The sequence below is a fragment of the Thermobia domestica genome, chromosome 5 (assembly GCF_964235325.1).
Source record: "Thermobia domestica chromosome 5, izTheDome1.hap1.1, whole genome shotgun sequence".
In the NCBI taxonomy this organism is placed as follows: domain Eukaryota; kingdom Metazoa; phylum Arthropoda; class Insecta; order Zygentoma; family Lepismatidae; genus Thermobia; species Thermobia domestica.
In genome coordinates this window covers 306314774-306330173 of record NC_137458.1, presented here as the reverse complement: position 1 = coordinate 306330173, position 15400 = coordinate 306314774, and the positions used below count along the sequence as shown (strand labels likewise).

Sequence of the window (15400 nt, the reverse complement as noted above, 5' to 3'; positions counted from 1 at the left end):
AAATCAGTATTATGCCTACTAAAATATTGGGGGAGGGAGGTGGGAATGTATTATCAACTATACATTGCACAAGATTGGCACAAATGAATATTTATACACAAATGCTACATTAATTTTGTTCTAAATGGAAAACAATGGATCCAAATATGCAAAAAATTGAGTTATGTAACCTCCTCTCCATCATCTACTAAATGGAAATCCATATCGTCGTCGTCCTCTGGTGCATCACCATTTTCTCGGTTTTCTATTCCTCAAAAACCTCTTTGTAAAACGTGAGCTTTGAGCTTCTTTCAATCGTCAAACCCTTCGTAACTACAAGCGGAGTTAATTATATGCCTACCTATCCGTAAACATTTCTAAACTGAATGACTATATTTTGGAAGAGTTTGTAATCTTTTATGGATTAAAATAGGGTGAATATTAATTTGCTAACTATCTCAATATATGAATTTGAAATATAGCAAAACAAAATGTGCAAATGTTGAGTTTAAGCAAAACAGTGGCAGAAAGAGAATCAAAAATGGTAAATAAGTTGCAAAATTTTTTAACATGTTGTACCAGAGGCATGTTATAAATTTGAATGATAATTGACACGAGACATTTTAAGAAAGAGGTTCTGCTGAAGCTGAAGAGACTGTTTAGAGAAGAACCTAATCCAACAATGTTCTGTTCAAAGTAAAGAGTTACCCTGAAATACAAAACAAACGACTTTTAACCATAGAGAGTCTACTCACCTTGTCTTTTTGGCTACATTTCGTTTCCAGTTTTTCATGTGTCTTGTACGTTTTCTAGACAATTTTGGTGTTGTCTGATAACAAAATTATGATCATCGCTGTTTAGAGTACGGTGTCGTTTTCTTTCGATTTTGCGTGTATTTGCCCAGTAATTATTGAAGAAAAGCAAATAAGCACAGAAAAGTTTCACGAATATTGTCTCAATTTTCAGTCCAGGGTGCGTGGTGGCTCAGTGGTAGAGCGTTCACCTCTGGTGTTTGGGGTCCCGGGTTCGATCCCAGCCAGCGCCAAGTGAACTTTGTGGTGGACAAACACCGTGTGCGTGGGTTCTCTCGGGGTTCTCCCGTTTCCTCCCACTTTCTTCATTCCACCATTTCATTCATTTCTCATCATCACCGTCTCCTTTAGCCTAACCGGCATAAGCGTGGGACGTAAAACTAAAGATTTCATTTTCTTTTTTTAAATTTTCAGTCCAAAAATTAAAAAAAATAATGAAAGCACACACTTCAAATTCTGCCAAATAAAATTTCGAATGATTTACGAAGAGTTGCAATGAATATTCAGATTACTAAACTAATCCTATACAGTACGAAACCTCAAATTGTTTGAAATATGGAATTAACCGGGTTTGACTCTGCTTTTCTCATGAGGTTGTTTGCAGGTTTGGGATTTAACAGTTTATGAAACTGAATATGGAAGAGGGATTTAACTGTTTTTGCATCTGTTGCCATGATGGATTTAACAAGTTTTGGTAATTGGCACGTATTTTAATCTCAATTTTCAACTAGTTAAAATGGCTTTTTCTACTGAATACTATTTCGAAATAATAGCTTTCCAACTAAGGTTTCCAGAGCAACCACTATCAATTTTTTTTAGTGAATTTAACGGGTTTTGCCATTGGCCTACTCATATATCGTCGACACGTTCTCTAACGATCTAAACAATTTATGGTATGGATTCCAAATCTTAAGAATATATATCATCTCAGCTTGAGTCTTCTATTAAAGTAAGAACTAGTACAACTTTCGGTTTCAATATTGATTCCTAAATATTTAAAATCGTAAGAGATAATGAGAAATCGTTTTTGATGAGAATTCAGCTTCCGATAAACAGGTTGCATGTTTCACATTATCACTCTATTCCTGTCGTAAGTTATAGATATATTTCCGGTTTCAATATTGAATGTGCATAATTTGGAAATCTACAGTAATTTAACAATGTAAAAGAAACTCACATGTAAGAGAACAAGGTATAAATGTTTTCATAACTTTGCTCAATGCACCGAACACCAGTAAACCTTAGCCAATACGGACACCCAACTGAATAAGGGGTTCAGCCGAATAGTTAGTAGACAACGTTCGCTTCATCGTATGGACTTCAGAAGCCGATAACCCACGAGGTTACTACTTGTCATTATATGCAGTGTGCGAATTAGATAATTTATATTGGGGGGGATAAAATTAGACCAACTGGACGTAGAGTCTGAAGGTGCAATAATTCAAAATTAGACAATAATGCCTACCCCCCCCCCACAGACACACATAAATATGATAGGACATATGTAATAAATAAGAGATTTATTAATTCAATAAATCTACCGACAATAAGTATGTATATTTTCTCTGACTTGAACACACTCCACACCTAACTTTTCTGAACGTTTTTAAATGTATTCACTCTTTTGCCCATAGCTCTCTAAGGTTTATTTATTTATTTTTTTTAATAAATCAGCCCGAGCGATAGCCGTGATCACAAGCGTATGTTTGTTTTCCCGCTCATATTGAAATATTCCACTTTGCGTTATTATTCACAGCTTTGCAAAAGAAAACCTACTTCAGTATTATGAAAACCACTAACATTATCAGTTAAACCGGACTTATGCAAAAAAAAAAATAATAATAATAAATAAATAAATAAATAAATAAAAATAACAATAATAATAAAAATAAAATAAAGAAAAAATCTACGTCTTATCCTATCACACGAGAAATGGTTTGTGCTGGTCCCAATTTCTGGTATCAAAGTGAAACCGAAGGCCAAATATTACAAAAAAATATTTATTTATTTTATACATATTTATGGGCATTACATCTACACCCTTAAGCCAGTCACGTATGAGGGATCACATAATCCACTTATGGTAACGTCATATATAGTCACTCTAATTTGTAAAAAAAAAATAAATAAAAAAAATAAAAATAAAAGTATTGGTCCTTCTCAACACTTTTTATGATCCACACTTTATTCCACTTCCAATATTTTTTTCTTTCTTTTGGGCACATTAAATGCATTCAGTAGTGTCTTGTTTTGTTCCTGAACTTGTTTTAATAAAACATCTTACTTTATATATGGGTATGTCCACGAGAAAATGTCTCAAACTGGAAAGAAAAGTAAATATATACAATTCAGCTAAGTGTCATGCACCAAATCAAAGTTTGAAATTTTTATTTTCAGAATGTAGGCTACTTCAACTAAACTTGTTTTAACGATATGTTAAGAATTATTTTACAAAAAAGTCGCATCATACAATGATGAATATCATATTTTACTACGCTTTTTCGTGACTATTTTAAAAATCTAAAAATTTGGAATACATAAGATATATACGTATCAAAAATTCGTCCATTTTAAAACGACGCCTCTTTCAATAAACATCAACGGGGAACAATAAAAAAATGCATTAGCCTATGTATAGGATGTGTGATTAGGTCACACTACTAATGAAATATTAGAAAAGTTTTTGTACCAACAGAGTAACTTGTCCTATTTATAAGATATTATACAAACTGCTAATTAATCATAGTCCTTCATAAATGGTGTAATTCTTTACCTGACAAAGAGCTCTTTTCTCAACGTGAATCTAAATATTGGTCACACCACTTACGATTGTGAACTTTTATTGTATAAAACTGCATTTAGTAAAGGTCGGATCTAGTTCCGTACATGGCATACTTTGACGGAAAGTACTAAAGTAGTTCCGTAATTTTAGTAGTAGTCGATGTACGAATAGTGATAGTAGGTTGGGTTAGCTTACATTAGGGTAGGTTCTGGCCTATTAAATTATCGCGGTTACTATTCTATCGCGGAAGGTACTTTGAGGGTATGCCATCTACGGAACTGTACCCCAATATACTATTTAAGATTTGTATTTGAACAAGAAATGATTACGATTGTTTTGCGATATAGTACAGAAAAGTAATGCACTACTTTAGATCGATCTGAAAAGTGACGCAAATTAGGTTAAATATAACAAAAACTGGATGGATATTGCCAAAATTTTGCTTATAATAGCATACATTAGGAAATTTGATTACTTGAAACAATAGATTTATCATTTCTTCAAAAAATAAAACATGTAAAAATATCACACTACTGACGGTGGACGTTCTCATATGTACACCACACTTTTGTGATAAAAATGATTAAAAGTAAGAATCTTACCTTTACTTATCAGTCGTGAAATACTGCTCTCCTTGTGTCCTCGTACTCATTTGCCGAATCTCTTCCTGTCGGTGTGTCAGTGGCACTATGATGTCCCTCTTTTAGCCACATTTCAGCATAACGTGCTGCAGGAAACTTCTCTAATGCTGGGCCGTTAATCTTGATAAAAAGAATGTCACTTATGGTTGACACACTTAATCTATTTCTTTCTTCCGTGCAAGTAACATTAACAGCACTGAAACCCCGCTCGCATTCAGCTGTTGACACTGGCACAAGGTTAACTCGCTGTAGTAGGGTTTCCATGTGTTTATCCTTTAAGTTGGACACTTTACATTTTCTGAAATCATGAATTGTATGAGCTACCTCAGTAAGTTTTAGGCTGTTACAAAGTCTTGCTACTTCTGCCTCACCATAGAAAACTTTGTCCACCTCACTGTTAGGCCACATTGATGGTAGAAGCACACAAGCATCATTCACAAATGCACACTGCTCTAAACGCGACCGCAAATTATCGATTAACCCCTGGTAAAACTGCTTGCAAAAGGTGCTAATTCTTTGGCGATCACACTCTGTTGGCTGATTAATTTCAATTCCCTTAAAAGTCAAGGTTTCTGAAATTTCAGTTTTCACAGTCACTACATTAGGGCCATCCTTTAGTTTCATGGATTGCAATGTCTGTAAACATGTTTGGAACTCGCATTTTGCTGTAATGGGAGAAGCATCTCGTCTTTGCAAATACAAAGACAGATGTTTCAAACATTCTAATGCGTCTTTCATAATGGCCATTTCCATTACAAAATCCCACTTCTTCATTTTGTTGACCATTCCATGAAATTTTGATTTCTCCTTTGAAGCACGCCTATCTTCGCAACACTTCTCAAAAAACACTACTAGCGCTCCGTAGCTTTCCCATAACGCTGTTACACCGTGACAAGATGATGCTAGCCAGCGAACATCAAATACACGTCCTATTCTCATAATATGAACATGTAACTCTTTGGCGACTTCTTGTAAATCACGGAGATTCTTAGCACTTTGTGAAAAAACTGAATATAATGAATCCATGAACATTCTAAAATAATTAACTTCATTCATATTTTTCACAACATCGTGAACCGCTAACTCAATTTTGTGATTTAGACAATGGATAGAAATTAAATTATGATTCTCTAGTTTATCGCAAATGTTTGTCACTGCACCACGATACGAACCTAACATATTCGCAGCTCCGTCTGTTGCCACGGCAATCAACTTCTGTCGAAGATCTGCTTCACAAACTCCATTTTTAATAAGCAATTCCAATATTGATTCAGCAATAGCACTTCCAGATGTATCACTTAACTCGACGAGATCAAAAAAATAATTGTACGGTGTTTCATTGTACTGTAGGCGAACATACACTATTAGACACGACTTCTTAGAAATCGTTGTACTTTCATCTATCATAAGACTGAAAACACTAGAATCAGTTTTCAAGCATTGTACTAGTTTATTCTTCATCTTTGAAGCTATAAACTGAATAATATTTTTACATGCATGGTCAGAAAATAACATTCGTCCAACGTCAACACCACTCAGTTCCTCTATTTCAGAATTTTTCGGAACTTTTTAAAAGACAAGTTCTCAGTAGCTACTAGGTAAGCAGTTCTAATAACTTTCTCCGTAACTGCTAATCTTTTGGCATTAACTTCCGTCCACACATTCATGCTATTCGCAACGCTGGTTTCAATACATTTTTTGCTTTGTAATTCTCCAATATTTATGCGCTCTAAATGCGTTTTACACTTCCCATGATCTGAAATTTTATCATGCAACTTTTTTGCCTTTGACGCAGTGCCACCGGTAATAAAGGCGTTGTCATTTCGAAATTTATTACCTTTAGTATCTTGCACAATGTTACGGTTAACAAAACAAACCGAACATACGATACCACCATTCCTGTTATAACTTAGCCACGGTCTAGTTTTTTGCCATATTTCAAATCTTTCTTTCGTTATACACCCACCAATTTTAAATGTTTTATTTTTATCGAGAGCTTCATTTGAATTTGCACTATATACATCACCACTGTCTTTGTCACCATCACGTGTACTTGTCGAACTACCCGCATCATGTTCTGGAAAATCTTTATCACTGGAAATTTCCACACGCTCTTGTACTATTTCTTTGACTTTTCCGGAATTATCCTCTTTTGTTCTTTTACTTGTTATAACAGTTAGATAATCACGGATGCTCGTTCGTTTCATTTTGGCATCACACAGTACAGTCCGTTTTCACTACACTGCTGCAACCATACAAGTGAAATGCGCGCTATTTTCCTTGTTTTGTCTCGTATTGTCTTCTACATGATAGCTAGGTAGGGTATTAAAAAGTGGCGTCCCAACTCTTGGTCATATGGGCTAATGCTAATCCACTTTTTCATTTATTTCCTTAGCTGTTTGCGTCAACGAAACGTAAAATTTGCGTATTACTTTGCGGTAATCTGCATAGCAATTACTTTTGGAAAATTTGTGTCTCGCAACGAAAGAAAACATTGCGGATAGCCATTATAATTGCTGTGCCAGCCACAAATTAAATGCAACTTTTGAATTGCGAAGACGCAAACCCCTAGTGAATAAGGATCATGTGCTAACAAAGAATAAACTGGAAAATGATATAGGCCTAAGTGACATAGAAAATGATATAATAACAAAAAGTAAACAAGATGATAATCGATACAAATATTGAGGATGAATATGACTATGACATACACCAAGTATGATGAAAGATGGTATTGGTCTTATGCAGAGTCATTTTGACGCAGAATTACTACCATACTAAAGAGTTCGACTAACATATGTCTCCTGCAGTAGTCAGACTTTTAGTATGAAGCTAATCATACGTCAAAACGATTCTGCATAAGGCCTTATTTTTTTAGTTCCTCTTGGTTAACCGCTAAGAGAATTTATAAATTTATATGTAACTTTGTTGTGCGCAGTTGGTACATTCACTAAAGATGATTAACTGAAGGATACGAGGTTGCAAGTAACAACTGGAGTCATAACAACAGAGTTCAGTTGAGTTGATTATGAGTTTAACGTCAAGTTCAACTAAACGACGGTGAAAATAGTGAGGATGTTAGAAATGGCCAAACCTGAATAGTTTACGTTTCTTATTTTGAAATACAGCTAGCAGATTAAACTTCCAAGAAATGACAAAAATCAGTAAAATTTGGTGTTATACTAAGCACAGTTTGGGGGAGAAAGCAAGCATCCCCGGTGGGGATACTTCAGTTGATTTCTTTGGGGGGGAACAAAATGTGATTGGGGGGAAAATCCCCCCATCCCCCCCGGTAATTCGCACCCTGATTATATGTCACTACGGTTAATGTTTTACACTGGCAACAGAATGCCGTGACTGGACCATAAAAACGAGCAGCATGGTGCGATGCAGGGTTGGCAAAAACCATCTTTTTTTTAAAAAAAATCAATAAACCCGTTTTGTTTGTTTGTTTGTTTGTTTGTTTAAACCCGGTAATTTTGAGTTTAAACCAGGTTTTCTTTTTAAATAATTTGTTGTATGTATTTATATGACGTATGGAGAGAAATAAGTTTGTTTCATCTTGGTGTTATTATGCAACAACCGGGTTGTGCTGGAAGAGATCACATAAGCTTAAAGCGGAATCAAACCGCTTCTGGGCTTACATCCGAGAGAAATTGTCCTCCATTTGAACTCGAAAGCGAGACTAATTGACCACAAATGCGATATGTCTGCCGACTCACTCATGAAGGACTCCTGGTAAAAATACGTTGTGCTGATCTTTAGGTACTTGTTAATGTAACTGTCAAGAGTCATTTCAGAAGGACAAAAAGATAACCAGTTGCACAAGTGAAACCATTATACAGAATTACATATGGACAATTTCAAAATGCTGCAGAGTACAGAAGAACTAATTTAGTCCAAGTTAGTTCATTACGACTTTTATTAGTCCAAGTTAAAGAAATACAACGAGAAGAAGAAGAAATAGACTTAATTTGCCTATCTGTAAGAAAAGTGAATAAAGATACGAATTATTTGAGTCCACTTTGGCTCTGACAAATTTATACATAAATAAATACCAAAGATACTTCTGATTTCACTAAATGCCTCTCTTGGGATTTGGATTAACTCTCCTCTCCCCAAAAAACTACAGTATTTCGATGTATTTTATCAATAGTAAATATTATTAAAACGAAACAATATTTAGAATTTTTCTTTGATTGAAATTGCATAACAATAATAACAAACCATAAAAAAAAATCACAAAAGAAGCATTCATAAACTTATAAAAAAAATACAAAAGTTGCTTTTGTAGTATAATATTTTTGAGTAATGAATGGGGAATTTAGGTCTGAATATAATACGAATAATATACAGGAGTGAAACGTGATAACCCATAAATGTGTGTTCATCAAGATTTTACGAACACTTTTACGAACATTTTTCGTTTTTTGGTTTAAACCAGTTTTTTTTAACAGCTGGTTTAAACCAGCAAACCCTGGTGCGGTGAGTCTCGATTTCAATCTCAGCACACCGATAGTTATCTATAATTTGGTGCCAGCCCAACGCAATCATGTCAGGTTGGAATTGTACAGCGGTGGACACTTCTAAATGGTACACCTTAGCCGTAAATCTCCATATGGCTGTGCCATTTAGAAGTGTCCACCGCTGTACAAGATAACGGAGACCATGGTGATTTATAGTGTTTTTCTGTAAGCAATGTTTTGGACCTTTGGTACCTACTATTCACCCGTATTGTATCGAAGTACGAAGATCACCAGTCAACTATATTTCTGTCATACGAGTCAACTATATCTGTATTTCTGTCATATGAGTGGAAATGGAGTGTACCAGCAGGACAACCACACTCGTAACAGATCCCGGTCGGCCATCATCTGTTTGGATGAGCATTCAACTTCTTCCTGCTGAAACAATTACCGAGAAGCCCGGATTTCAATCTCATTGTGCATCTCAGAGACTTATGCTTTGGACATTCCCGGTAGTATGTGAAACGAGTGGAAATTCAACTCAAAAGTTGTAATTTCAAAAGTAATAATAAGAAATGAAATATATTTTTCTTCTTTCTTTGTCAGTAACACATTGAGATGTTTGAATTGTGGAACTATTCAAAGAACAATTTGTCAGCGGAGCGATTGGTCACAAATCACTCATTGCGATTACAATTGTCCATTGTTAAGTTATGAGCAAATTTAGGGATCTTTTGTCAGATCTAGCTCGAAATAGTTACAAATTTCATACGAATTGTAATTACAATAGAATCACAATCGGATCTCTTATAATGCATTAACAGTTTCCAAATAGCGTTGAAACTGGAATGAAATCATCTGAAAGATCAGCAAAACCTACAATAAAATAACTTTTGCAGCTACATAAGAAGAAACACACAAACTATATTTCCTTTAACGTACCGATTAGCAGTATTATTTGGCAATATCAGATATTTGGAAACAAAACAAACTGCAAACTAAAAGTCACTTTTGAACAGCACTCGCCTTTAAACAAAATTAATAACAGATGTAACTTTTTATGTTTCTCTCATCTCAAATATAGTCACTATACACCCTGTGACAGCATTAATATTCTCAAAATGGAACGGAAAAGTAACTGTACAATTGTCGAAACATTTTTCCGAAAGCAAATAGTCCTATTACAAATTAGTTATGGGAAAACCAAATTGTATTTCTCAGTTCTTCACATAGTAGGGAATATTATTTTTCGAAAAAATTTCCCTCCAGTTTTACCTCAACGATTTTTTGATAGTCCACCATTTTAGGCAAAACGAGCATTAGGCCAAACGAGTATCCTTATTTCGCCTAAAATGGCGGGCATAAAGCTTATCTTTTATCTGTCATAAAAGTGTCAGATAATTGGTTAGGCGAAACGAGGATTAGGCGAAACGATGCAAGATCCTAACCCGTTCCTACCCCTACTACCACTCCTAATACAACTAGTGGTGGGCAGTGGTAATATTCTTGGTGGGAAGGAAAATATAAAGTGGGTATATTCCCGGGATTTTCCCTGGCATATAAATTACCGGGAAGGAATTTATTTACATTTTTTACTTTATTTTCCAAATTATGAGAAAAAATACTTTATTTTTATTTATTTTATTATCATTTATTTTTAGGTTTTAAATAATTTGGAGGTTAAAAAAGGAAATTAGTTGACGTATTTTATATAACTAATTAACATGATTTTTTAAATTTCCATTTTCATTTGCACTCGAAAGTAGCAAAATATTAATTTATAAATGAAAAGGAGCCAGTTTGTAAAGTAATCTAGAAATTCTGTAGAAATGGAATTGAAGTAATATCAACACATCCCGAACCATCATTAGTTACAGATGTAACTTTGCTTGTTGTCTCTCACTCGAATATAGCTCTCTGAGGAAGAATCAGATATTGAATAATGGAATCTTTGTAGTTGTAAATACAATACATTTAAAATGATATGTGTACATATGGAAAGTAGGGTGGCTTCTCAGTATGTTTCATTAGTACCGGTGTTTCCGTACCTGTGTTAGGATTTGTTTCCTTCTTTTCACGTGTGTAATAATGTACCAAGCGTTGCTGGAGAATTTTGGTAACACCATAAATATTGTAGCCTATCCTTTTAAATACACAATATTCTATCTTCTTAAGATTTAATAATACACTGTAAGAACACAGTAACGAAGCACATTGTATCCCAAATTAAATATCTGAATATATGCCATCCCATACACTGGCAACCTTACAAATTTCTCGAGAAACTACATATGTTTTCTGACAGTTAACGAACCTAATTTGTTTATAACATTATAAAATTTTATATGATTATAATATTAGTAGTAGGATTAAATTTAGAAAATCCACTTACATATAAATTTAAACTGTTTAACGGTGTAAAGGTATGTGGACTTTCAATACCAAATGTTTTCCTACGTATTGACTCGCATGAAAAATATTTTAGGTGAACATACATTTATGCGTTAAATAACATAAAATAATAATAATAAAATAACATAACACCGTTAAGAATATACATTTTAAAGAATCCTTTGGAGACAACAGTAATAAGTATCCTGTGATAAAAAAGGATTTTATTTTGAAATCATAATATAGTAATAGAATGCAATTTTCTTTGTGATTATACATAAATTCCCGCAATATTCCTATTTTGGGGAATCTTCCCGGGAATATTCCCAGGGAATTTTCTCCAAAAGATTTTCCCGGGAATTTACCCATCACTAACTACAACGACATCTACTCCTACTACCACTACTACTACTACTTCTACTGATACAACTAATACTATTATTACTAATTATTATACTTATGTGAAGAACAGAACCCAACGAACCCCTGCGGGGCTTCTAACCCCTTTCTGCTAATACTGCTATTACTACTACTAATACTACTATATTACTACTACTAGTTATTATTATTATACCTATGTCGAGAACAGAACTCAATAAACCCCTTAGGGGCTTCTAACCGTTAATACTACTACTATTATTTTTACTACCACAACAACATTGCTACTCTTGTGGTAAATATAGACCGGGAAAAGAACCCAACCAACCCCTGCGAGGGCTTCAAATCGTTCCTACTACTACTAACATTGAAACTACTACTATTACCATTACTACATTTACTACTACTACTACAAGTACATGTACTACTAGTATTATATCTACTACTACTACTGCTGCTCCAGCTCTTATTACTACTGTTACTACAACTACTACAGTTATTACTATTTCTACTAGTACTACTTATCCCTATATCGAGGATAGAATCTATCCAATCCATGCGAGACTCCTAACCCGTTCACCCACTGCTTCTACCATCATGGTACTTACACTTACACTTATATCGAAAACAGATCCCAAAGAAATGTTGCTTGAGTTCTAAACCCTCCTACTACTACTTATACTTGTGTCGAGGACATGACGCAACCAACTTTGGGGGACTAAATCATTCCTACTACTACCAATAATATTACTGCTACTACTACTACAACAACAACAAGTACTACTACCACAGCTACTGCTACTACTACTAAAAGTACTTATGTCGAGAAAAGATCCTAACCAACACTTGCCGAGCTTATAACTCGTTTGTATTACTACTACTACTGCTACTAATATCACTACAACTACTACTATACTACCATTACAACTACTACCACTGCTACTAATCTTCCTACGGGGGCCGCGGTGGCACATTGGTGTATGGGGTACCGGGTTCAAACCCTGCTCCCGCCAAGTGAACTTTTTGGTGGACAAACCTTGTGCGTGGGTTTTCTCGGGGTTCTTCCGTTTCCTCCCACTTTCTTCATTCCACCACTTCATTCATCTGTCATGATCACCGTCTCCTTTAGCCTAACCGGCATAATCGTGGGATGTAAAACTCAAAGATGTCATTTCATTTTTCATAATCTTCCTACTACTACTACAGCTTCTATTACTACTACTAGTAATTATACAGGGTGTGGCACGTAAAACCGGCCCGTAAAGTGAACACATAAAATGAAATATAATGTATTGAATATGATTAACTACAACACATAAATGAAATGTAATGTATTGAATATGACTACTCACCTTCACAGCAGGTGCTGAAAGTGTCCTCCGCCCACTTCAACACACATGTGAGCACGATTGAGGAGATTCATATACACCCTTGTCAGTTCTTGTGTTGTAATGCTATTGGTGACATCCTGGATTCTGGTCTTGAGTTCTTCAATTGTGTGTGGATTTGTTTCGTATACTCTTCCCTTTAACAGTCCCCATAAGTAAAAGTCACACGTGGACATCTGGTGACCGAGAAGGCCACAAGCCTTTGCTGATTGTCCTCTCTGGTGTAAACATCTCATGCACAAGGAACAAAGATGCAGCTGATGTGTGGCATGTTGCACCGTCCTGCTGAAAGTAACATAACTGACGCTCCTCTTCGGTCAAATGTGTATAAAACTCCTCCAGGATTCCCATATGCACGTCACTGTTCATTGTCGTCTCAAAGAATATGGGCCCAATAACGCGTGTGGCGGAAATAGCACACCAAACACCAATTTTCTCATCATGCAAGGGTACCTGATTTTTACTTTAAAAACAAATATAATTAAAATAAATATGATAAATGATTAAATAAAATGCTGATACTGTTCTATTTTGTATGATGTTCCCTTTCCTTGAGACTACAGGCTATGCTGAATGCATCACTGACTAGTGATACCGAACCTACTGGGCATGTATGGACTCGTTATCAACAGTCACTGATACACTCACCAAGCCAATCATCTACGGAAAATAGAACTCAAATCTGGCCCAAAATATAAAGATTCCAAAGTCTCTTCCATCTCAACCCACAGTCCGGTTTCCAGGCCTGCAGTTCATTCTCCACATCCCATCCGGAAATAGGTTGTGAACCACGACTACAGACACAGAACATCGAGCTACGAGTGGAGCTGGCAATGAGCCCAAAGAAGATCTTAATGTCGTCTGTAAAAAGCCCTATCTAAATAAAAAAAAATCTTACAAATCCCAAAACAGAATTTTGTCGTGCAACAAAATTTAAAAAAATCCAAACTGAGATTTTGATTTAAAACTGATAAAATAAGAGATTTCTACAGATTCGGTAGTTTCCAACCCCGGTCGCACTAAGGAAAGTCTCTTCCCTCAATTCACAGCTATTCTCATTTTCCCATAAAAGTTATTCTGTACGTACTGCTCTTTGCTTTGATCATGCTTCATTTACATACCAAAACATAACTGTAACTCAAGATTTCTATTACTTAAAACTACAAGATAATTTTATTCTGTTCTTGAAAAGAAAGAGGTTTTCCACGGCTAGTAAATTTTATTGGACAATATTCATGAAAAGAGGATTGGACAAGAAATTTGATAAAAGAAAACTTTACACTTGCTCATACTGACATACCCATCTGAGAAACTAACATTATCGATTTTCTAACTTTCAGAGCCTAAACATTATTTAATTTTCCACAGATATTACTGAAATATTCATATTCATTAATATTCTTGACTTTTCAAACATTCACATTTATAAATATTCGCATCAGACCGACACAGAACAAATGAAAATAACACAATATAAATACACTACACTATTGAAAGAAAAAAAAAACTTCACTACATATGGTTGTGGTTAGCTACATTTTACTTTCTTTCTTTATTCTTTGGTGCTCAAAATCCTCTGCGCATTGAGATTGTGGCCGGCATAGAGGATTTACGCTTTTCGCTACCTCTCTTTTAGCTCGGACCCACTGAACAATCTAGCACAGGTAGACACTCATATAACATATTCACACAACTTAAACCTAAAATCCCTATCCTAAACTAGCTACACTATACTAACTTAACCTAAGCAAGAAAAAAAAGTCACACACATATTTTATGAAGCACCATTCTCATTTATGCATTTATATTTTGTTTTGCTACCACATTATAACCAAAGACGCAGTTGTTATTTACTTTAGTGTCGCTCTGAAATTCTGAGTTTTCTTTAAAAAAAAAGAACAAAAATATTTCTACTAATAATCATTAGAACTGAAATTTTTAAAACTCGATGGGTATCAGAATAAAATATCACGGAGATTTAGTCTAATGACGATAGTTTCCTGTTACCGGTACGCAAAATTCATGTACCCTTGCACTTGACTTCAGCCGTGAATCTGACACTTACTTCCAAAATTATTATAACGTTTAGAATTATTTTAAAAACCAAAGAAACATGCCAAATTATACAAATTAATTTTGAGCAGTACTACCGAAAAATGAATAATTTCGAGGTTTCAGGGAATGTAAACATCTTTTTCACTGGGGGAAAATGTGTGTGGTACACACGTTTTCTTGTTGTTATGACAATCGCTCTGTGCTGAGATAATCTAGGTTTCTTCCCTTCCCCCCCCCCATTGAATGAAATCACGATGTCACATTGTCCAGACCTGTATGTGTGCGGTGTTGGGGAAAACTTAATGCACTTAACACATCATGTTAATATTTTACACAAGCACAAGAAAAGAAAATCACACTCGTTTGTTCCGCCAAGACAAGGAATTTAGAAGTTGCCACTACCTGAATTAAATTTCGTTTCCACTGGTTTCCTACTTACATTAATCCATTCCACGTCGATTTTCCAAACGGAGTTTTAAAATTATGATGAATAGCTTCCACTAAAATT

At 35.0% G+C, this 15400-nt stretch overlaps 2 protein-coding genes across 2 annotated transcripts; both read right to left on the bottom strand.

Moving 5' to 3' along the window:
- Positions 1–2975: 2975 nt before the first annotated feature.
- On the bottom strand, positions 2976–4701 carry LOC145684942 (E3 SUMO-protein ligase KIAA1586-like). The gene is made up of 2 exons (XM_081757295.1): positions 4176–4701; positions 2976–3112 (listed from the first exon to the last, which is right to left on the bottom strand). Exon 1 carries the CDS (start codon positions 4620–4622, stop codon positions 4185–4187), a length of 438 nt encoding a protein of 145 aa, XP_081613421.1. The 5' UTR covers positions 4623–4701; the 3' UTR covers positions 2976–3112; positions 4176–4184.
- LOC145685628 (E3 SUMO-protein ligase KIAA1586-like) lies at positions 4691–5675 on the bottom strand. The gene is made up of 2 exons (XM_081758017.1): positions 4915–5675; positions 4691–4769 (listed from the first exon to the last, which is right to left on the bottom strand). The coding sequence occupies exons 1-2, from the start codon at positions 5673–5675 to the stop codon at positions 4691–4693; spliced, it is 840 nt and encodes a 279-aa protein (XP_081614143.1).
- Positions 5676–15400: the final 9725 nt, after the last annotated feature.